The 24,409-nt window shown below is 41.7% G+C and overlaps 1 protein-coding gene across 1 annotated transcript in view; it reads right to left on the bottom strand.

The window, feature by feature from the left end:
• Positions 1 to 8,086: 8,086 nt before the first annotated feature.
• LOC134620609 (uncharacterized) overlaps positions 8,087 to 24,409 on the bottom strand; it is an 823,316-nt gene continuing 806,993 nt past the window's right edge. The window contains 3 exon segments of the mRNA XM_065470113.1: positions 8,087 to 8,481; positions 8,652 to 8,860; positions 9,009 to 9,055. Of these exon segments, the coding sequence (XP_065326185.1) occupies positions 8,422 to 8,481; positions 8,652 to 8,860; positions 9,009 to 9,055 (316 nt within the window). The 3' untranslated portion in view covers positions 8,087 to 8,421.

The following is a 24,409-nucleotide window of genomic DNA, read 5'->3' as shown; positions in this document are numbered from 1 at the left end:
CCCCTTTGAGACTAAGAAAATGTAAATCTAAGACTAGTCCATGGTTAACAGATCGTACCCGAGCTATTAGAAGACAATGTAGGAAATGTGAAAGACAGTGGAAAAAAGATAGATTGCATGTGTCCCTGGAAGCCTTAAAGATTAGTTGGAAAACTTATCAGAGGGCAGTTAAGGCCGATAAACACTCCTACTTTTCTCAACTTATTTCGGCCAACTCTCATAACCCTCGTGTTTTATACAGTACGATAAATTCTGTACTTAACTTGGAGGGTAACGACCTTTTGCCGTCCTCTGAGGCTATGTGCAATAAGTTTATTACCTTTTTTGTGGACAAGATTGCTAGCCTGAGGCCTCTGATTCCACCTATTGTTGATCCGGCCATGCCTGCGCCTTGCTCAAGCCTATTCTCTGCTTTTGCACCGATTTCACTGCGTGATTTAGAGGAGTTGGTGCTACATGCTAAGCCCTGTGGCTCCCCGAATGATGTTGTTACTCCTCGCTTTCTCCAAAAAGTATTTCCCATCATTGGACCTTATATCCTGAAAATTATCAATACTAGTCTGTTAACCGGTCAAGTTCCTAGTGGGTTTAAACATGCAGTCATACACCCCTTACTTAAGAAACCTGGCCTTGATAGTTCTACTATGTCAAACTTTAGACCTATCTCCAAGCTTCCTTTTTTAAGCAAGATCTTGGAGAGGATTGTACATACCCAGCTGTTGGATTATTTGAACGACTCGCAACTGTCTGAAATCTTCCAATCTGGTTTTAAGCCCTTTCACAGTACGGAGACAGCTCTTGTTAAAGTTATGAATGACATTCTTGTTGCGACTGATCGTGGTAAATATGCTGTGCTTGTGCTATTGGACATGACAGCTGCATTTGACACAGTGGACCACGACCTGCTGATCTCCCGCTTACATCACTGTGTGGGAATTTCTGATTTGGCATTGTCATGGGTAAAATCATATCTTTCCGAAAGGAGTTTTTGTGTCAAGCTGGGACTGGCCGCTTCCTCTGTGGCCCCTCTGCTTTGGGGTGTGCCCCAGGGATCTATCCTTGGGCCATTATTTTTCTCACTGTATTTACTCCCCCTTGGTGCGATTTTTCGTAAACACGGAGTGTCATTTCATTTGTATGCTGATGACTGTCAGCTTTATTTACCTTTTAGTCATTTGGATACCTCCCCATGTCAATCACTGCTTGACTGTCTTAGTGATATTAAATTATGGATGGCAAATAATTTTTTAAATTTTAATGGTCGCAAAACGGAAGCAATTTTATTTGGCCCGCATCACTCTACTGATACCCCAGATGTTGATTTTGGTGATTTGACCCCTCATCTGAAAAGTTCAATCACTAATCTTGGTGTTAAACTTGATTCCGCGCTTACTTTTGAAGGTCATGTAAATGGGGTGGTAAAATCTGCTTTTTATCACCTCAGACGCCTGTCAAAGGTTAAGCCTTTCCTTTCCAAACCCAATTTGGAAACTCTTATTCATGCTTTTATCACCTCACGTCTGGACTATTGTAATTCCCTTTTAATAGGGGCCGGGTCGGGCACCTTGTCACGCCTGCAGTTAGTGCAAAATGCGGCGGCACGATTTTTAACCGGTAGTAGGAAATTCGATCACATCACTCCGGTTCTGGCTTCTTTGCATTGGCTTCCCATTGAATTTAGGGTTCGTTTTAAAGTCCTTTTATTGGTTTTTAAATCTTTAAATGGTCTGGCTCCTGTCTATTTATCTGATTTGCTGAAGCCACATGTTCCTCCTCGCTCGCTCCGTTCAGCTGAGCAGCTGTTGCTGTCGGTTCCTAAGTCGCGGCTGAAATGCAGAGGAGACCGAGCTTTTTCAGTTGTGGCTCCTATGCTCTGGAATAACCTTCCCCTTCAAATTAGACTAGCGTCATCAGTGCAGGTCTTTAAGTCCAGATTGAAAACCTATTTTTATTCCCTGGCTTTTAACTCTATAGGAAACTGACACCTTCTTATTTATTTTATTGTATGTAATGATTTTATCGTATTTTTAAATTGGTAGTTGTTTTGATCTGTGTTGTTCAGCACTTTGGACTGCCTTGTGTGTTCTTAAAGGGCTATACAAATAAACGATGATGATGATGATGATGATGATGATGATGATGATTTAACTGGATAAATATGGGATATATAAACGTCCCTCTGCAACAAACTGATTCCAGCTTCTACCTCATGATAGGAATGTTTTTGTGGCTCAAGATGACCTGATATCTTTCATGATGGAGACATTTGACACATGTTTCACATATTATAGACCAACAAGTTATTCATAGCAGTTTAAATACGGGGAGTCACTTTTGGGCCCAGCAGATAAAACAGAGCCAATATTTCCTTCTTTATTTAAGTGACGTGTGTCACAGATGTGACCTAGTAAAGTGTAGCTGAACATTAGTAACGTTATTAACACTCTCAGCTCGTCCTTGTTCCAGACCTGAAGATCCTCTTCTTTCATTCAGCAGCAGCTTCAGGTCTCTGATGGTCCAGGCTTGTTGTTGGGAAACAGCCCTGCTGTGATGATGGTGTCCTCACAGAAACAGTCAGTGATGCTGTTGATCTCCATCACAGAGCACGTCCCAGTCTGCAGTCTCAGTCCTGCAGGGCCTCGCTGGCTTCCTGACTCCACCCAGTCAACAACAGGAAGTGTTTGCAGGAACAAAGTGAGGCTGTGGTCAAACAGGAGTTTTTATCTCCTGGCTCTGACTCTCACTGCGGCCCCGCTGCTGTGTCAACATGTGTTTGTGCTAAACAATGATGGAAAGTGTTATAAATGACTTGTTGGCCTCTGATCTGTCACAAACAGCTGAAACGTGTCTCTCATGAGTCACATGAAGGTTTCTGACAGAAAGGACAAAAAGTAGCTGCAGTCAGTTTGTGTCATTTTTATATTTATTCATCTGGGAGAAAAATCTGAGGGACATTAAAATGTGTTTTTCAACAGAGACAAGAACATAAATATAACGTCACAGGTAAATGAACATATTTCAAGTAAACAGCTGGACTGATCAGGTCCAAACACAGAGTGATCAACAAACAGCTGTCATATCTTTATATATAAGCTCTTTATAAATCCTGTTCACTGCAGTCTGTTTCCTAATAATGTCAAACTGTTAGAAACACAGAAACATGGTCTTTGTTCACATAAACCTGTCTGGGATCCTTTGTTGTTCTTTTGATGCAGAGTTACATTATAAATATAAAGAGTTATTTCAGAGTCTCATCAGTTTTCCTGCATGTCTTTATTGAACACATCAGCAGGGCTGAAGCTCTCATGTTAAACACACACTGATCTATGGACACGTTCATGTGTTTCTAACAGAACCAGGCTGTTATCAGCTGCACTAACATGATGTCACACACACTGAATGTAACAGTGACATCATCACACAATCAGCTGTGATTGTTTCACTGTCATCAAACTAGTCAACAGGAAGTAGAATCAATAGAAACCAATCATTTACTGACAGCATGTCTGATGGAAATAAGTGCAGATTATGTATGAAGTATAACTGCACACAGTAACTGTGTTACAATAAGGACTTAACAGCGCCCTCTGCTGGGGTGTTTCAGTACTGCGTTAACTAGAATACACCACCTCCTCCTCCTCCTCACACCACCTGCTACAGCTCTACTCTTCTATGACTACAGTCATCCACAGCACTGATGTGAGGTCACATGGTTCATATGTAAGGAGCACAGAGACGTGCTAGCAGCTGACCTCAGGTCAGTTTAATGACTGTGAGCAGCAGCTGTGTTCTTGTCACTGTGACAGGGAGACACTCTCAGACACAGCGCTCATGTCAGCTTGTTCTCATGCAGGAGGATCAGGAGCTCCATGTTTGTCTTCATGTTTGAATCATGATGTGTTTGTGCCATCAGAGTCTGTCATGAGTACTCAGGGTTTCACAGCAGCTCTTCTGGATGCTGACGAGGACTCCAACCTCATGTTTCACCTCTCTGAGCTTCTGATGTCTGTGAACACTCGTGTTTCTTCTCTGGGCTCATCTGGACAAAAACACCTTTCTGTGTTTGGCTCCAGCCTCATTGTGACTGACAGGAAGTGTGTTATCCATGAGCTTCTTTGTTTCCTGCTGTGTTTCCTGTCTGTGGACAAACACGAGTGTTTCAGCTGAGGACTTGGTTCCTTCCACCTGTCCATACAGGACATCACGCTGTCTTTTCTCTTTAAATGCAGCTCCAGGTCCTTCCACGTGCTGCTCTGTATTTGTGCAGTTTGTAGTGTGTCCTGGGAAACGTAGCACACATGGTGTTCTTCTGCTGTTTCCTCCTTTCACTGAGTGTGAAACACTGACGCTGTGCTGTTGTTCACAGAGCTGATTCTAGCTGCAGCTGGACTCTGTCATCTAACTGAATGTGTTGGTGCTGATCACGGGGCTCTGAGGGGGGAGCAGCAGGAGGACTCTGGATGCTGACGTCAGTGTATCTGTGGAAGCTCACACAGCGTCTCTGTCATTCAATATTGTGCTATATATTGTATCTATGCAAAGATGAACAGACTGTGTGTTCACTGGTCTCTGTGCTGCTGACTGCTTTGCTGCAGCTCTGATGTCATCATCACTCCCTCCTCCACCCTCAGCAGTCCCAGCATGCTGCTGTGGTGCACCCCACCCTCACGCTACACCTGAGCCATAGACCACACCCTCCACCTCAATATACACCACAGTTTTCTCTGCTATGGAAATGAGATCAGGAGGAAATCATCATTATTATTATTTAATAACTGCTCACATTAATGTGGGCTTATTTGTTTCATATTAGAAACATTAGTCGAGTGTTTTTAGTATAAAATGGTGAAAGTCCCTCTTTTTGCTCCTCCCCTCACCTGTGGATGGACGGTGCTGTTACCGTGGTGACAGCTTGGATGTGTTTCAGTCCTGCCTGGTTATCACTGCAGGAATCTTTCACATTTATTACAGGTAATAACTCTGATTTTTCTGTGTATTATGAACTAAATGTATCCTGATACACACAGAGATGGATGAGCAGAGGTCACATGATGAAAGAAAAAACATGAGTCTTTGATTTATTTAGATATTTATTGATGAATGCAAACAAACCCTGACACTGAACCATCGTCCAGCAGAACAAACCTGATCACATGACCTGCTGACCCAAACAGTGAAAAGCTCCATGGCAACAACAACAAACAGCCTCACATATGTTAACAGAGGCTGTTAGAAGCACAGAGTCTTTACAGTCTTTCTCCTGTTTGTACACAGATCTCTGCACATCTTCATCACAGTTACTCACAGACGTGCAGAGTGTGTGGATATCAAAGCTAAGTTTCCACCATGTTTGTAGTCTGTACTGGGACTCATGGAGCATCTCTCTATGAGCACTCAGTCCCAGTTTAACCAGCAGCCTTCACACCACACATCACACAGACATGGAGACTTCAAACCCTCAGACTGAAGACACCATCATAAATAAATAGATGGTGATGAAGATGAAGAACTGGACCAGTTTGCTGTGGTTTCTTCTGTTCCTGTCAGAAATAAGAGTCTGGGAGCACTTTGCTCTCCTTCCACATGTGTTAAGGGTTCGAAATTGGTAGAGAGTACAAAGGCAAGACAGTCCAGAAGGTTTTGGGTCAAAGCGATCTTTTATTGAAGTACACGCGCGGGAAGACAGTCACTGCATACATCAGCAAGGGTCTTCGCCCAAATTATACTTCAGACTGCTTTTATAGCATCAGGGTATTATGACGCCCCTTCTAGCGTTTACAAGCACATATTTTGCATGTACAGAACATTCATGTATTTTAAGAATTAACTGCAGCATAGAGGTTCCTCATTTTGGCATCTTCTTCCAAAAAAGGCAATAAACTCAGGCCTCTGTGGCCTCCAGGGGCTGGTCCTCTTCACTCGTCACCTGTTGTCAAGAAAGCTCTAGTGCAGCATGTCAACTGAATACATTCAGGCCTGTACTTAAGTCTGGTTCTAAGTTATATGTAATATATATATATATATATGTGATTTGTAAGCATGTGTGCTATCTTTCTTAAGCTCCCGGCTTCTCAACCGATAGGTCACCCAGACATTCACGCTGGATGAAGCTTGAGACATTTATTACCTGGGAAAGCTTCAACTCCTTATGAGCACATAATTGCAATGTGTATAAAGATATAACAATGTATAAATGGTTATGACTGCACCTGTGAAAGATTAATATGGTGTCAGTATGTTTTAAATGTCTCAAGGCCATCTTAAAGCTATATGCAGTATGGTTAATGCTATGGCAAGGCTATGGAATATATGTCATGGCAATGAAGCAATTTTCCTTTATCTCGATACATGTTTAAGGAGGAAGTGAAGAAGAATGAGTGAGTCATCTTCCTCTGTGGGCCCAACATCAGGCAGCAGCCACGGATTTTTAAAAACCCAGCACACTGCTTCAGAAACACTGAGTCCAGCTGACCAGAGTCATGTGATCAGTGAGGTCTTCACTCAGTACGTCACAGCTTCAGGACCTGATTCAGAGGTTTATAAGGACGTGGATCACTGGTGCTGATGTTGTGTGAGAGCTGGTGAACCATGGGGAACATAAATAACAACCAGGCCATCAGCAATTCTACCCCCAGCTCTAAAACCTACATAATACAGTATACATGTAGTTATATAGGTTATAGTATCTTATATATAAACACAGCTGAAGCAGTTCATTTTAATTTGTAGCTTCACACTGCACTTCATATGTTTGTCCACCAGATGGCACCACAGAAGCCTGTGTTGGAAAGCTTTGAGCAATGAAGCGTTTTCAATCCAAGCTTCAGAAAGCTTCATGTGGTCATCAAGGAACCAACCAGGAAACATCTGCTGTGTGTAAAAACAGCAACACAAGAATCCAGAATGAAGACAAGAAACTCAAAGCTCACACACAAACAGGTGGAGCTAATTTTGTGACGTGTTTCTGTAAAAACACCACAGAAGTGAATCATCAAAGTTTCCATGTGAGCTGATGATGCTGCTGCAGAGTTTCTGTTAACTTCCTGTGACCCCGCTCCTCGTACAGAGACGTCTGATTGGCTTTATCCATTCTGCTCAGCACAGACCTGCTGCACCCTGGATCCCAACAAGAGCTCCAGTTGGATCCAGTTTGATAAAGTTTCTGCAGTAAATCTAATGACAGACTTCCAGGTGCACCTGCAGAGTCTTCTTCTTGTTTCAACCATGAACTCTGTTAAATGCAGTAACCAAACCATCATAGATCATAGATCCTGTTTGACAGATGAAGCTGTCCCTCTAAGTGTAATCTAACACAGCTTATTAAACTCACTGCAGTCTGTCCTACCTGGACATCAGGACAGACATCAGCTAGTTTTAGTGATCAGTGATGGAGTGTATAAGAAGATGGATGTTGACATACAAAGACATCACTTATTGTCAGCAATAGAGCTTATTCTGCATTGTAGACAGAAACACATGTGACATCACTTCCTCTTTGTTTTGGATGCAGCATTTTATCAAATTAGAGTTGCATGAAAAAGAAAGAAACAGCTTCTAAAAGTTTGACATCAAGGCAAATCTAATGTCTGTCACCAAATTCCAGCAGATTCTTCACCAGGACCCTTTGTGATAGTTTTCATGTTTCATACAACCTACAGTGATACACAACATATGCAGTGCTATACACACATATTTACATGTTTCTAAGAGTTTGATAACCAAGCTGTAACCAGCATCCTGCACCATGTTCTTGTTCAACATGGGAAAAACACAAGACTAGTTTCAAATGAGGATTGAAGCCTTTGCTGTTTATTAGATAAGCCACATGCATTGTGATCCCTCAATGAAATCAGATTCTGCATAGAACTGCATTCAAAACTATTGATCTGCTCAGCTCATATGCCTGAAACATTTTCACATGATGAGCTTCCAACAATGAGTGAAACAGTAAGAGCATGTGGAGAGTTTGGAAACATCCCATTAAGAAAGAGAAATCAAACATTTGGATTCATTTTAATGAGCTCACACTTGTTGAAAATGCAGAGGAGCTGGATGTGAATCTTTGAATGAATCTTTGGATGTGAAGCTTTGAGTGGAAAAAGACAGAAAAACAACATGTGGATCCTGGAATAATGGGAGCTTCCATCTTTAAAGGACTGAAGAGGAAGAAGTTTACAAGGAATCATTTAGAAGAGTTTCAAACATCAACTGATTGAATCCATGAATGTGAAAATGTGTTTGTGAGTGAAAGAGACAGACATGTACAGACTGAACTATCTGTTCAACAGTCAGAGTGTTTCTCTAACAGGAGACACTCTTTACACTCAGCACAGGGACACTGAGGAACCAGAACTAAACCAAAACCCAGGATAAAGAGTTTCAGTGAATGTGGTGTTGAAGGTGTGGAGGTGGATCAGAGTGTCAGAGGAGACTCTGTAGAAGGACAGAGTGCCAGCAGGACAGTCCACATACACTGCTACTCTGTTAGAGACAGAGGAGGAGGAGGAGGAAGAGGAGATGGATGTTTCACTGTTATTGTGCCAAACAGAGTAACCACGCCTATATGAACACTCCAGACTCCAGGACTGATCATTACAACCAAACCAACAATCTTTACTATTTCCTTTCCTTCTGATTCTTCTGTAACTTACTGATATATAAACGTTTCCTCTCCACTCGACCTCCCAGTAACAGCGACCAGTCAGACCATTTATACACAGAAGCTGAACCCAAACATCAAATCTGTCTGGATGATCAGGATATGACTGAACCTCCTCCACACGTGTCACCTTCCTGTTGTTGTCAGACAGTTGGAGCTTTGTGTTCACTGTGTTTGTGTCGATTGTGAGTTGACAGGAATCTGATGGAGAGAACAAACACAATCCAGCTGCAGTTATTGATCCATCATCTGTTCATTGATTGACACTTTGATGATGACTCCTGACATGATGAAGATGGTTGAATGTGTGCTGCTTTGTTTTCATGAATCCCATTAAAAACACACTTACACTTCCTCAGACCTGGTCTCAACCATCGGACTCCAGCAGGCTCCACCCTGAAAGAAGGAGGGGTCAGAGCAGCACAGTCTCTTTCAAGATGTCAAAAAACATTTTAGTACGACTTTGGTAAGCTACGAAGCCACACTGCTTGATGGGTTGTTAGAGAATCACAGCAACTGTAGTCAGGAGCATTGCGAAGTGAAACATACTGTGGTTGAAAACAATCCGTACCTGTTAACCCTTTAAAGCCGGTTGAAGCGGGCACACTTCGTTTTGCGTAACTGTTTTTAAATCCCAGTAGCGCTGCAACCACGTAAGCTAGCGCAATAATTTTTTTTGCATATGAAACCGGAGGAGTTGTACTTACGTCTTATGCCACCAGCTTGCCCTAGGTCACGGTTTCCTTTCACATATAGCTTTGCAAAAACTGCACAAAAAGCACTTGCAGCAACAAAAACATAATATTCCAGAAACACGCTTTGCGATCCAATCAGCTGTTGATAACACTTCCTACGTTGGAATATACTTCAGCGCAAACTATCGCATGTCTGCCATTACCTGCCCAAAACCGGAAGTGATGTCATTTTTGCGGAAATGTAGTGTTCTTTTTTCCCCACCAGGGCATTATAAGCCTATACTGGTGTATTTAAAAGTTATATTTGATTTTATGACTTTCTGTGTCATTTCTGTGATGCTTAGAAGTCAAATTGGACTGCTAGAAATAGTTTCTTTTGATGTATATGCTGTTTTTCTTTTTTTTGCATTATAATATTTATTTTCATTTTTCCTGCAGTACATAAAAATTTCAAGCGAAACTATTTCGTGCAACATTTTTGTATTTACAGTTCTGAAGGATACGCCTTTTAAATTTCTCTAACTAGAAATACATGTAAAAAAAAGAAAAAGATTTTCAAATTTTTTGTAGTTTATTGCACTTTTTTGCAATTTATGTAATTACTATACACTTAATGCATGCATATTATTCAAATTTGGGCAATAATTTTTACGCCTGGCGTGGCAGACGTGTGGAGTTGTAGATTAGAATGCACCTTGTGATGAGAGTGAACTGTATTTAATAAGGAGGATGAAAAACAAACAGAAACAGCAAGAATAGAATAAACTTAAACTGGAACCACTAACAAAACAAACCTAAAACCAAACTCAGAGATGTAGGGAGACACGGAGAGACAACTGAGGGAGATACGCAGACGAACCAGCAACAAGGACGAGGTAACACACAGTATAAATACACAAACCAGGAATCAAGGGATGGGAAACAGGAGGGGAACACACCTGGAAGACATCACGGCTGACGAGGCAGGGGAAAGTTAAACAGAACGCACTGAAAACACACAGGGACCTTCAAAGTAAAACAGGAAACCCATACATGCAATGACACAGACTAAGGCTGTGTCCCAATTCAGGGTATGCACGCTTGAAGTACGCACACTACGCGTACTACGGAAGGTGCGTACTACAAGTACGGGAAGTGCGGAAGTGAGATCAGTTAATGTTGTTCATGAGACTAAAATCATCTCACTGTGGTAATGTAAATATAATATGGCCAATATTATATGTATTGTCAGATTATTATCGTATGTATACATCTTTCTTTCATCTTAACGAGTGAACCGTCAAACACACGTTAAAGTCCGTTTGGCTCGACACCACCGAACAGAGGCAGCAATATAACATAGCTAACATTAACAGTGCAGTGAATCCTGCTTGTGACGTCATATTCAGGACTGCAAACCGAGCAGCATCACTGACTTTCAGCTTGCTGTGTTTGTGGATATATGACTGACTTTAATTATCCATAAAATCATCACATTCTCTGTAAAATTAAGGTCGACTATATATATGTATATATATATATATATATATATATATATATATATGTAGAAGTAAAGGCTTTAAAACCAAGTTAACGCTGAAAGTGCAAACATCACTAATGTGTTCTTTATTATTAAACATTCGCACATAAATAAGTGACATAATATTCAGTACTTACTTTTGCCAGTTCACTCTTCGGCCGCTCCCTTCTGCCGTATTTTGCGGCAAAATTATCCACACCCACCGCTGCGCTATGAATTGTGGGATATATGGGACCACGAAGCGTGCACCGGACCACGCTTGATATTTGGGGAAATCGACGGCGCATTTGGAGTATGCATTTGAAGTACACTTTGAATTGGGACAGCCGTCGTCGCGTGGCGGTGACGTATTTGCACTTGAAATGCGTACTTCAAGCGTGCATACCCTGAATTGGGACACAGCCTAAGAAACGTGGACTAAACACAGAGACCACTTAATACCAGTGATGGCAATAACTGCGTTACAAGTGATGGCGTTTCTAATGGCGTTACTTTTTTCAGTAACGTGTAATCTAACTAATTACTAGGGCTGGGCCATATTATACCGTTCACGATAATACCGGTAGAAAGCTAGGCAATTATAAGAAAATGACAAATCGCGATAGAATATGGGTAAAACACGCATGCGCAGTGCCGAAAAAGCGCGGAGAATGCACGGTAACGGAGAATGTGAATGGGGAAAGTAGATTGTTGAGTGAAAAGGATGAGCCAGAATTGTTTTGTAAAATGGTGCAGCTTAACTGGTTTGGTGTTAAAACTGTCTAAATTCTTTCACCTTTAATGAAATGATCAGCATTGCTACTTTACTAGGTGTAACTATTTAGTTTAACATCCAGGCATCCATGAAAACAGAATTCATTACATTTAACGGAATTAGAAGTTAGCAGGAAGTTAGCGGAAGTTAGCTCACTAGTTTCGCTCGTTACCTAAACATGATATAGCATGTTCTGACTGAGAGATTTCTGAACAAATTCAAACGTACAGCTCTGCTATCACTTCCAACATAAATGGAGACAGGAAACTAAACAGCAGTGACGTTTGTAGGGTTACTGAAGTTGGGCTAGCTGGTATATAATGATGTGCTACGTGATCGCTAGCGACATAGCATAACATAAACAGTGAAGCTGGAGGATGAACGCTAACTTTTATCCACTCGATAAAAGTTAATGTGAAGGTTCCTGATGGTTAGAGACAAATGCAATCGCATAGCAGGATGCTGTAAACGGACCAAACTTCAGTCAGGAGAACAACTGAGATAATCCATCCACAATAGAAGGTTAGTAATTAATATACTGCAACAACATGGGAATAGAGCAGCTGTGATAGAATACAGCATTAATGAATCAATGGTACAGAAGTGGAGGAAGCAAGAAGAATGAGTTGAATAAAGTTTGATTTATCTGACTGCTTTGTTTCGCTTAATGTGCCTTATAATCCCGTGCACCTCATGGTCCGAGAAATACGTATTTGACTTTTTTATTTGGCACACTGCAGTATAATGTTGCAAAGCACCTCTTTTTAACTTCAGTGGATATTATACATGGTTATGCTCAGGATATGTCAGCCCATTTCTACTGGAAATGCCTTTTGGTTAAACTTTCAGCAAGGGATTTGCATTTGCACTGTTAAATGTTTATATAGCTTTAATGCCTATAAAAACAGCTACTTGTTTAAGTAAAATGAATGGATCAGGGTTTTTTGCACTAGTAAAGTTGTGGAGTTGTATTTTGTCTCGCAGAAATTATATCGTCAGTTATATCGTTTTCGCAAATTTTCAAATATATATCGTGATATATATTTTTGGCCATATCGCCCTGCCCTACTAATTACTATTCCTATCGTTACAACGCCGTTACAGTTACTAACAAGAAAATGCGGTCCGTTACTATTTTTCAACAAACAGATTGTTAAAGCTGTGTTCAGCTTACCGCATCTTATATCAGCTGCAGGAAGTAGCTGTAAGTAATCTGGACGCTACAGCTTTAAGCAGCTGCGCGCTCCCGCGGACGGTAATCACGATCACTGTCTAGCACAACACCTGGAACTCAGGGGGCAAAACAATCGCATGAGTGCTGCTGTTTGACTGAGGAAGAATAAAGTAGTGGTGGTAAGTCAATCACATGACCACTTAAAGACAAAGCAATAAGGTGACATTTACTAGTTTATAAATTGTGTCTATAGGCCACGTAAAATCAGTCATGATAAACAATATATACGCGGTGTTTTTTCCTCAATAGTTTTGTCACTTTTTCTGTCATCTTTTACTTTTATCACGTTAGTGCTAGCAAGCACTCTCTGCTTATGAGCAAAAGAACAAAAAAATAGGGGAAGTTTTAGGAGTGACGGTGAGAGAGAGAGAGAAAGAGAGAGAGAGCGAGTTTTGAGATGTGAGAGATTTGTGACGTTTAGCTCTCCAGGTAGAAACAGGAGTGATACACCTGCTGCTGTCAGACCTGCAGGTATCAGGCTGTGATGTTCTCCTTTGTAGTGGACAGAAAATATTTTTTGGAGTGGCACAAATAATTTGTGTGCCATCTTATTGAAGAACAGCTGATTGTTCTGTAAATAGTTTGAAATGGTTATTTTAAAAAAGGGTAAAAGGTAAATGGATGCAAATAACTTTGTTGTTTGCAAAACTTGTGCATAGGATTTTAAAATTGACAATTACTATTTGCATTTAAAGTTATGAAATATGATTCATTAAAGATGTTTGTGGTTGTTACAGTAAAAAATTAACTTTTTCTTCTCTGATTTTATGGCTTCTGTCTGATTTTAGATCAATTGTGTTAATACAGTAAGTCAAAATGAAAACATAACTGTAAATTCAGACACGTGTGGTTGTGCTGAAAAGGATGATACCAAACAAGGCAAAGTAAATAGTTTTTAAAGGTAAAATGTAGAGGAAACATCAGAAGTAGTTAAAAATGGCCAATTATACTCTGGACGCCAGAGGGTTTAACATTTTTTTTAAAGTAACGCAATAGTTACTTTTCAAGTAATTAATTACTTATAGAATATTGTAACTCAGTTACTAACTCAGTTACTTTTTTGAAGAAGTAACTAGTAACTATAATTGAATTACTTTTTCAAAGTACCTTGCCCAACACTGCTTACTACACAAAAGGGGACACACAGGCAGGGATAACACCAAAAGAGGGAACACAACTAAACCCCGGGAAACCAAACACAACAGTCCTAATACATAAAACTATCAAAAGTAAAAGTACAACAACCAAAAACTCTGGGTCAATGACCCAGGACCGTGGCAATAACGGTTGTATTGATGTGTATAGCAACTTGAAATGCTCCCAAAAATGGCACTACAACATGTAAAAAAATAATAATATAAGCTCTGGTGGACTTGGTTCTATGGTAGGTCTTAAAGGGTTAAGAGATATTCTTACGAAGAAAATTTCAAACTCAGGGCTTTCAGTCACGCAATAGAACATGGGAATAGAGCAGCCGCGAGAGAATTCACCTGCCCCTTTCCCGACGGGTGTCCTGATGGGTGCCCCTTTCTTGAGGCATTTTTCTCTTTTTAAATGTGTGTGTGCGCGTTTGGAGTCCTGTCTACGACCCTCAACAATAAAATTTAACTATTAATCACAAATTTGCTTAATAAAACCATCTAGCTTACATCAGTCACATCATATATCATTACCAGTCCTCGTTATTTCCACAAGTTATCTTGTGGCAACTGACGAACTGAAACAATGGAGCGTGTTGTGTGTGCATCAGTGCAACAAACATTACCTGCTCATTTATCAACTGTACAAGTAGTGCTGGTCTCATAGCTGCTAGCTAACTGGGTAAGAGTGTCATAGGTCTGTAGCTCTGTCCACTGTTTTAGGGAACATATTTTGTCTTAAAGTAAGTTACAGGGCTTTTCCTTCCTTTTTGGAGGACTTATATTTCACCAAAAAACTGTCTAATATGCATATCCACGTATTTATGGATTATTATATTACAATATATTTTCTAAAACATACTGTTTTAAAGAAAATACATTAAAAAAATTGATTATGTTACATTCATATTTCAAATATGACAAAATTTTGTACAGCAGCAAAATCATTGTATCTCTACAGTTTAAACGTTTAATAAGCTTTCTGCCTGCACAGAGTGGCTAGTCATACAACCTGTATCATCATAAATACATGATTTTATGTTTATCAGTTTATTTTTAGTAAGTAAGTATGTAAAATTTATATAGCACTTTTCACAGAAAAATAATCACTAAGGGCTTCACAATACAACCAGAAATGTAAATAAAATAATATAAAACCATGAGAAAATTAATTAAAAGCTCATTTGTTTCTGCTTTTTAAATGAGTCAATAGAGTCTACACAACATAAATACAACGGAAGAGAGTTCCACAGCTTTAGTGCCTGAAAAGCCCGATCCCCACTGGTTTTGAACCTCGTACATGGGACCAATAGTAACTTCTGATCTGAAGACCTAAGTACTCACAAAGAAGCAGGTTTAAGATGTCATTGATATGCTAGGGAAAGTTCAAACAAAACATTTAAAATGAACCCTAAAATTTACTGGCAACCAATGAAGAGAAGCCAAAACTACAGGAGTAATATGTTGATTCTTGTTTGAGCCAGTTAAGTCTTGCAGCAGCATTCTGTACAGTCTGAAGGTGAATCAGAGCTGATTTGTTGGGAGAAGTAAAAAGATCCATCCATCTGTCTGCGTTAAACAGAAATGATATTCTGAGACCACCTAAGTGAAGGCCTTCTGCGACTTGGCTACACCGAGAAATTCTGTCCATAAAATTCTGTCAATGAAATTCTGTCCATAAAAATTATGAACAGTATTAGTGACAAAGGGAAGCCCTGGCGGAGCCCATGACCCACCAGGAATGAGTCCAACTTATTGCCAGCTATGCAGACAAAACGCTTGCAACGGTTGTATGGCGCCATCTTGAATGGCACCACTGACAGTTACAGGAGCTCTGACCAACTTCCATTCTTTTAAATTATTTAATCTCGTATTTAATCTCTTTTCCTTGCTTTTATTTCTCTCTTTTTTTTTTTATCATATACAGACTGTTTAACCCAGTATGCGGAGTTTACAGCCAGGACCAGCTGTTAGCACTTAGCAACAGCTGATTCACAGGTGATTCTCTCCAGAGAAAGACCACAGATAGCCAGGGAGTAACAGCGAAGGAGACGGGGCAGTAGAGCTGGAGTTAAGTGTCGAGAGCGGAAGAGATGGTACAAACCATCTGTATCTTCGATCATTATGGGAAATGTCAGATCTCTCCCCAATAAGATTGAGGAATTGGCGGCGCTGACCAGACATCAGAGGGACTACCGGGTGGTTAGCCTGATGTGCTGTTCCGGGATTTCACCTAGTAAGAGCAAATCGGGATGTGAAGGACACCGGCAAGAGGAAAGGTGGGGGGATTGTGGTGTATGTGAACGTGATGTTCGGGGTGCATCAGTGTTAAGGAGCAGCGATGTACTCGACATCTGGAGCTAGTAGCGGTTAGCATCCGACCGTATTGCTTGCGGCGGGACCACTCGCAAGTCATTGCGATAACCGTGTACATCCCGCCAGCGGCAGATGCGGCAGCAGCAATTCACACAATAGTGCCCCAGCTGCAGACATCACACCCCCAAGCCTTCCTTTTCATCTTTGGGGATTTTAATCATGTTTCCTTGTCCTCAACTCTCCCTACTTTCACCCAGTATGTGGATTGTGAGGACTGAGGACTGAACACCATCACTGGACTGGCACTGTGAGCAGAGGGGGTCCAGAGTCTGGAGACCAGGTTTGGGCTAACAGACTGAACCAGTTTTTTTTTAACAGTTTTGATTCAGTAGCCCTTCTGTCCCCCATCCACCAGAGCTCTTCACACCTCCTTCACACCTCTCTGAAACCCCCCATAGCACCGGGGACTATGGGGGGTTTCCCTAACCCCCGAGGACATCAAATACACCTCACCTGTCCCCCTTTTCCTAACCCAACTCTACTGCCCCCCCCCACCCCCGACGGCAGTCATCAAGAGCCACCCACCCACACCCCACACTGCAGCCTCTCGATCACAACTGACCAGGTGCAAAGTCAGCTGAGGAAGATGTAAACCAAGAAGGCCATGGGTTTGCATGGAATCAGCTCCAGACTTTTGCGGGATTGTGCAGATTAACTCGGTGAGGTTATCACATACTTCTATAACCTCAGTCTCAGCCTGGAGAGGGTCCCCATTCTGTGGAAGACCTCCTGCTTGGTGCTAGTCCCAAAAGACAATGCACCCCATGGAGCCAAGCCACTTCAGACTTGTTGCCCTGACTTCACACCTGATGAAGACCACGGAGAGGATCATACTACACCACCTTCGCCCACTGGTCGGGAGAGATCTAGACCCGGAGCAGTTTGCCTACCAGACGAACATGGGGGTGGATGACACTGTTACTTACCTGCTGCATCGGGTAAGTAACAGAGCGCCAGGTGCACTGTGAGAATCACTTTTTTAAAATTTTTCCAGTGCCTTCAATACAATCCAACCCTCAGTGCTAAGGGAGAAGATGCAGGGAGTGGGAGTGGACCATCAGCTGTCCTGGTGGGTTATTGACTACCTCACCAGGAGACCCCAGTATGTGAGGCTGCGGGACTGTGTGTCTGAGTTGGTGGTCTGTAGCCCGGGGCCCCACAAGTAACAGTACTCGCTCCTTTCCTCTTCATCCTGTACAAGTCGGACTTCAGTTATAACACAAACACTTGCCATCTCCAGAAGTTCCCAGACGACACCGCCATTGTGGGTCGGGTGTCGGAGGGGATTGAACTGGAATACATTGGGGTGATCAATGACTTTGTCAGCTGGTGTGAACAGAACCATCTTTGCATCAGTGCCAGCAAGACGAAGGAGCTGGTGATTGACTTCAGCAAAAAGCCAGCCCCTATTACACCAGTGAACATCTAGGGTTTGGAAATTGAAACAGTAGAGGAGTATAAATACCTGGGTGTTAACCTCAATAACAAATTGGATCCATATTCTGTACATTGTTACCTGTATATACAAACTTCGGTTGCTTTTGTTTATAGGACCACCTTGTGTCTTCCTTGGGGTGGCTGTAGCTCAGGTGGCAGAGCACATCAGCCACTAATCAGAAGGTCGGTGGTTCGATCCTAGGCTGCCTCCTGGCTGCATGCCAAATATCCTTGGGCAAGATACTAACCCCATGTTTGCCTACTGGTGGTGGTCAGAGGGCCCGGTGGCGCCAGTGTCCGGCAGCCTTGCCTCTGTCAGTGTGCCCCAGGGCAGCTGTGGCTACAATGTAGCTTGCCATTGCCAGTGTGTGAATGGGTGAATGACTGAATGTAGTGTAAAGCGCTTTGGGGTCCTTAGGGACTGACTAAAACGCTATACAAATGCAGGCCATTTACCATTTTTATATTTTATTTTCTCTTGCTGTAAGAGCTCTATTCTATTTGATTCTATTCTATAAGGATTGAATGGCCCGTAGCAATAGGCCTCACATCCCATAGTCCCGCAGCACCTCCCACAAGACACCCCGAGGGACACGGTCAAATGCCTTCTCCAACTCCACAAAACACATGCAGACTGGGTGGGAAAACTCGCTTGTGTCCTCAAGTATCCTCTAGTGATGGGATTTCCGGCTCTTTTTAGAGAACCGGCTCTTTCGGCTCGGCTCACTAAAAAGAGCCGGCTCTTTCGGCTCCGAACCGGCTCTTCAGGTTGTTTTGTTGCTTTAATTTATTTATTATTACAATAATATAAAATTATGCACAAAAGGAATTACTAATGTAAAAAAAAGTGGTTTTATTTATATATGTTTATATATAAATATATACAGTGGCCCCTAGAGACACGTACAAACTCCAAAAAGCACGTACAAACTCTAAAACACATTTCTAGCGTTAACTGAACATCCAAAACAGAGCTACCTAGATCACTTAAATTACACAATTGAAAGCATATGTGTATTGTTTGTGTATTTATACACAAGCACTCATATATATTCAAATAATTAAAAAAAAAAAGTTCATTTACCTCTTACTACCACACACTGGTTGTTGGTACTTGCTGGCTTGTGTAGCCTCTAGGTAACAAAAGCTCAACACTGCGCCTAGCATTCTGGAGCACTTCTGTTGTCTTTTGTACATGTTTTGGAGTTTTTACGTGCTTCTGAGGCTACGTCCACACGTACACGGGTATTTTTGAAAACAGAGATTTTCCGTTTTCGTTTTAAAAAATAATCCCGTCCACATGTAAATGCAGAAATGAAGGAAAACGCTGCTAGGAGCATGCCAAAGCAACAAGTGCTGATATATTCCTAAACGTGTAGAAATGTTGGCCAATCAGAAGTCTAGAAGCCTCGGTGGGAAATGGTAAACAAAGATGGGGCGTAGAAGCAGAACTGAGTCGTATGTGTGGAGGGACAGTAACTGTGTGTGTATATGTAAGCATTTAAACACTGCAGAGAGTACAATTAACAGCAACAGTATTGTAGAAATTCGTTTCACCAAAACAAAACGTGGCGCACAGTTTAACCTCAAAAAAGGCGCACATCTTTGACGCTGCGTTTTCTCCGTTTTCCTCATCCACGCGTAAATGCAAAAACTGAGTTTTAGAAAATATCCACCCTGACAGGCATTTTTTAGAAATCTCCGTTTTCAAAAATACCGGGTACGTGTGGATGTAGCCTGAGTTTTTATGTGTTTTGGAGTTTTTACGTGCTTCTGAGTTTTTACGTGTTTTGGAGTATGTACGTGCTGCTTTGTCTTTACGGGCCACCGTAAATATACTTTTATTTAGTCACTCCACATAAAATGTAATAAATAAATCATATAATGCAAAAACCAACTAGTCACTGTTCAACTTTTAACTTTTTAAATTTTCAGCTTTTCCTTTTAAACAAATTTAAAATGAAACAACACAAAACACTGCAAACCACAGCACAATTAAATATAAATTAAGATATGAAAAAGAAGATGCATATTCTCTGTCATATGGGCCTGCATGACTAAACTTTCTGAATCCTTTATCATCTGCAACTGAAAATAGTTGTGGATGATTACTATACCTTTTTAATGTGACGTTGTTGTCCCTGGCTCTCTTTCTCTCTCTCTCCCTCCCGCTCTGTTCCTCTGCTACTGCGACTGTAACTACCGCCCCTCCCCCCTCTGCCCAGCGCAAAGCACAAGGCTCCCGTGCGTAGTGAAGCGGAAAAAAAAGTGCGAGAGAGAGAGAGAAAGAAAAAAAAAACCCACGGCTCGCGATAAGGAGCCGGCTCGCGTCGTTCACTTCAAAGATCCGGCTCTAAGAGCCATTTCGTTCGCGAACGACCCATCACTAGTATCCTCGAAAGGATAAAGAGCTGATCCAGTTTTCCATGACAAGGAGGAACACCGCATTGTTCCACCTGTATTGGAGGTTCAACTAACGGACGAACTCTCCTTACCAGCACCCTGGCATAGATTTTCCCAGGGAGACTATGGAGTGTGATCCCCCTGTATTTGGAACACACCCTCTGGTCCCCCTTCTTAAAGGGGGGGGGGGGGGGGGGACCATAAGGCATTGTATTATTTTGTTATTATCTCAAAACACTTGTTTAATCAGCTAACATCTCTACTATGGCTTTTTACTGTCTACACTTTCAGATCAATACAGCCCTGCCCTGCAGCACTATCAGCAGCGGGAGCAGCAGCAAACCCAACATTTCTTTAAGTTGCTTGAAGACGTTTCACCTCTCATCCGAGAAGCTTCTTCAGTTCTAAGGGTCAAATGGTGGAGAGTCCCAGATTTAAACCTAGTGGGAGTTTCCCCCCAAAGGGGGACAAAGGACCCCCTGATGATCCTCTACCTAATCACATGAGCCAAGGTGTGAAAGCGGGTGTGGGTCCTAATCAGCCAGAGTTTCGGGTGAGCTCATTGTGAAACCTGGCCCCACCCTATCATGTGATTTCCTGAGGTCAGATGGCCCAGGGTGTGAGTGGGCGTTAAGGCGTCTGGGAAGGGATCTCAAAACTGGATTATAGATGGCAGACAGTTGGTGTCGTAAACCCCCGCCTCTGTTCAAAGATGGTCGCTCACAGTGGACGTAAATGGCTTCTTTCACTCCTCTTTCAAACCATCTGTCCTCTCTGTCCAAAATGTGAACGTTGGCATCCTCGAAAGAGTGACCTTTGTCCTTTAGATGCAGATGAACTGCTGAGTCTTGTCCCGTGGAGGTGGCTCTTCTATGTTGTGCCATGCGCTTGTGAAGTGGCTGTTTGGTCTCTCCGATGTAGAGGTCTGAGCATTCCTCGCTGCACTGTACCGCATACACCACATTGTTCAGTTTGTGTTTAGGAGTTTTGTCTTTAGGGTGAGTTTTGTCTTTAGGGTGAACCAGTTTCTGTCTGAGTGTGTTGCTGGGTCTGAAGTACACTCTTTCGAGGATGCCAACGTTCACATTTTTGACAGAGAGGACAGATGGTTTGAAAGAGGAGTGAAAGAAGCCATTTACGTCCACTGTGAGCGACCATCTTTGAACAGAGGCGGGGGTTTACAACACCAACTGTCTGCCATCTATAATCCAGTTTTGAGATCCCTTCCCAGACGCCTTAACGCCCACTCACACCCTGGGCCATCTGACCTCAGGAAATCACATGATAGGGTGGGGCCAGGTTTCACAATGAGCTCACCCGAAACTCTGGCTGATTAGGACCCACACCCGCTTTCACACCTTGGCTCATGTGATTAGGTAGAGGATCATCAGGGGTCCTTTGTCCCCCTTTGGGGGGGAAACTCCCACTAGGTTTAAATCTGTGACTCTCCACCATTTGACCCGTAGAACTGAAGAAGCTTCTCGGATGAGAGGTGAAACGTCTTCAAGTAACTTAAAGAAGTCCAGACGCTTTTCTTTCCAAGCTCCTTAGACTACAATGACCTGGATGACTGAGAACCTTCACAGACAAACCCAACATTGTACTCACCTGGTAATAAATAGGCTACCTTTCCTTTGCACCATGGCCCTGCTTTAAATGTACAGAAACCTCTCCCTGTAGTTGTCAGCTTCTACCTTAGCTGATTGTAAAATAATTTCTTCTGACAAAGCTAGGCTAGGCAAACAATTTCCCCTGGTTCTAGGGGTTGTGCTAATCTAGGATGAATATGTCCTTGCCCACTCTATACAGAGATTAAGCTAGGAAGTGAGTGAAGGACACAGGAAATGTTTCCAGCTCTTCCTCCTCTATCAGACATTCTTCATACCTGAGAGTGTCCAGTCTCCAGCCTGGATCCTTCAGACCAGCTGACAACAGCTTTATTCCCGAGCTCCCTGGATGATTGTAGCTCAGGTCCAGCTCTCTCAGATGGGACGGGTTGGAGCTCAGAGCTGAGGCCAGAGAAGTACAGCCTTCCTCTGTGATCAGACAGCCTGACAGACTGCACACACACAAAACAACAATCCATCTGTGAACAATCCATCCATCCATTCAATTTATCCATTCATCCATCTATTTGCTTTCGCTTCTCCTTTTCAGGGTCCTAGCCGTCTTAGGGCGAGAGGCAGCGTACACCCTAGACATGTCCCAGTCTGTCACAAGACTAACACATAGACAACCATTTGCACTCATTTTCACACCTATGGGCAGCTTAGTGTTTCCAATTAACCTAACACCACTAACTGCATATGTTTACGGAGGAAGCCGGAGTACCCGGAGAGAACTCACAAAAACACAGGGAGAAAATGCAAACAAGACCCTGGTCTGATGGTGGACTTAAACTGAGGACTGTCTTGTTTGGATAAAACAGTGCTAACCACCCTACCACAGTGCCTCCCATTTAATTTAATGTAACTTAATTTATAAGTGACAATTTCAAACAGACAACAACAGTCATGTCAAACTGTTTAACAGCGTAAGGTAAGGTCGGGATGTGGAACTCCAGGCCTCAAGTGCTGTTATCGTGCAACAAGCTGGAATTTTCAAAATCCAAAGCTGTCTGAGTCTTATTCACTTCACTTCAACTGTATGTAGCCAAACCTTCTGGTCCAAATCATTTAAGATCCTTTGCATTAAATTTTGGTAAAGCAAATCTTAATGTATGGGTTTCATCAGTAACTAGAGTGTTACATCTTCTTGAAATTATGTTCTTGTGCTTCGCTGTCTGTAGGGGAAAGTGTTTGCTCTCTTTTAGTGCCCTGATGACACCCAATTTGTGCTCCAGTGGATGATGAGAGTCAAACTTTAAATACGGATCCATATCTGTAGGTTTACGGTACGCAGCAGCTTTTAGATGTCCCCATCTACCCTTGTCTGCCGGAAGGATGATAATGTTGTTGTCATTACTAAGTGAGTGCCTTCCTCTCCTCCATGCTGATGTTGGATGCTGGGGGCTTTGCGTTGCTGACACAGGCCGAGAATGACAATGAGTCATATTTCCAAATGTGTGCAAACATCAGTTTTCCAGAACACAAATTTTATATCTTTCCAGCCAGAAATAAACCATCCATCTTTTTGTTATTACTAAAATGTTCCGTAAATAAGAGCTAACAGCTCTGTAAAAAACCTTCAGAATACAGCCAGGTATCAAACTGAAATGGTTGGTGGATCAAAGTGCTGCTGAGAGAAAGATTTTACATTTTATTTTAATGAAATACAAAAAGTAAAAAAATATCTGTAATAACCTAACCTCTGTAAAAACTGATTACCCACATTAAGACATTTTTTTAAATCAAATTACTGTTTAAGCAGAATATAAATAAGGTTTTAAATAATCATATGTAGAAAAGTTTGAATCCTTACCTGAGAGTTTCCAGTTTACATTGTGGACTCTTCACTCCAGCAGATAGATGCTTCACTCCTGAATCCTGTAGGTCAGAATTACTCAGGTCCATCTCTCTCAGACTAGAGGACTGGGAGCTGGGGACTGAGAACAGAGCTTCATAGTCTCTGTCTGAGAATTTACAGTGACTCAGTCTGAAAAATGATAAATAAACAGTAACAAACACTGTTGTTGAAATCCAATGAAGTGTATTAAAGAGTTAGTAGACTTAGCAATGGTTATTGCTGTTTTTTCATTGATTCCTTACTAAGATGAAGCAAATGGATGACACTGACTTTTATTGACTAAAATACACTGCTCAAAAAAAATCAAAAAATCTTAATAAAATGGTACTGTTAGGGTTTAAAATGATTAAATAAAGCCCCTTTTATCATTTTTATATACACAATACAGTGTGCTAACAACTGAGCCTCCTCCAGTTGAAATGTTGAGAGTTGGCGAAGTAGTGTAGAGGATTTTGCTAGATGCCTAGACATCACACTGATAATGGTTAGAAGGATATTCTCTTGGCCAAAGGGAGTTCAAACTGAATGTAAATGAGATATATATAGAATCAGTCTTTCATTTAAGATTCATGATTCTTTATTTGTCATATGCATTGTTATATGAGTACAACACGCAGTGAAATGTGTCCTTACATGCTCCTCAACTGTGCAAAAAGAGAGAACATTATATACATTACGTGAATATATACAAGATGACATTATATGTAGTAAGTAGGATTATATGCAGC

The sequence above is a fragment of the Pelmatolapia mariae genome, linkage group LG3_W, assembly GCF_036321145.2.
Source record: "Pelmatolapia mariae isolate MD_Pm_ZW linkage group LG3_W, Pm_UMD_F_2, whole genome shotgun sequence".
In the NCBI taxonomy this organism is placed as follows: Eukaryota; Metazoa; Chordata; class Actinopteri; order Cichliformes; family Cichlidae; genus Pelmatolapia; species Pelmatolapia mariae.
The sequence above is the reverse complement of the archived record's forward strand: the minus strand, read 5'-3'. Positions and strand labels throughout refer to the sequence as shown.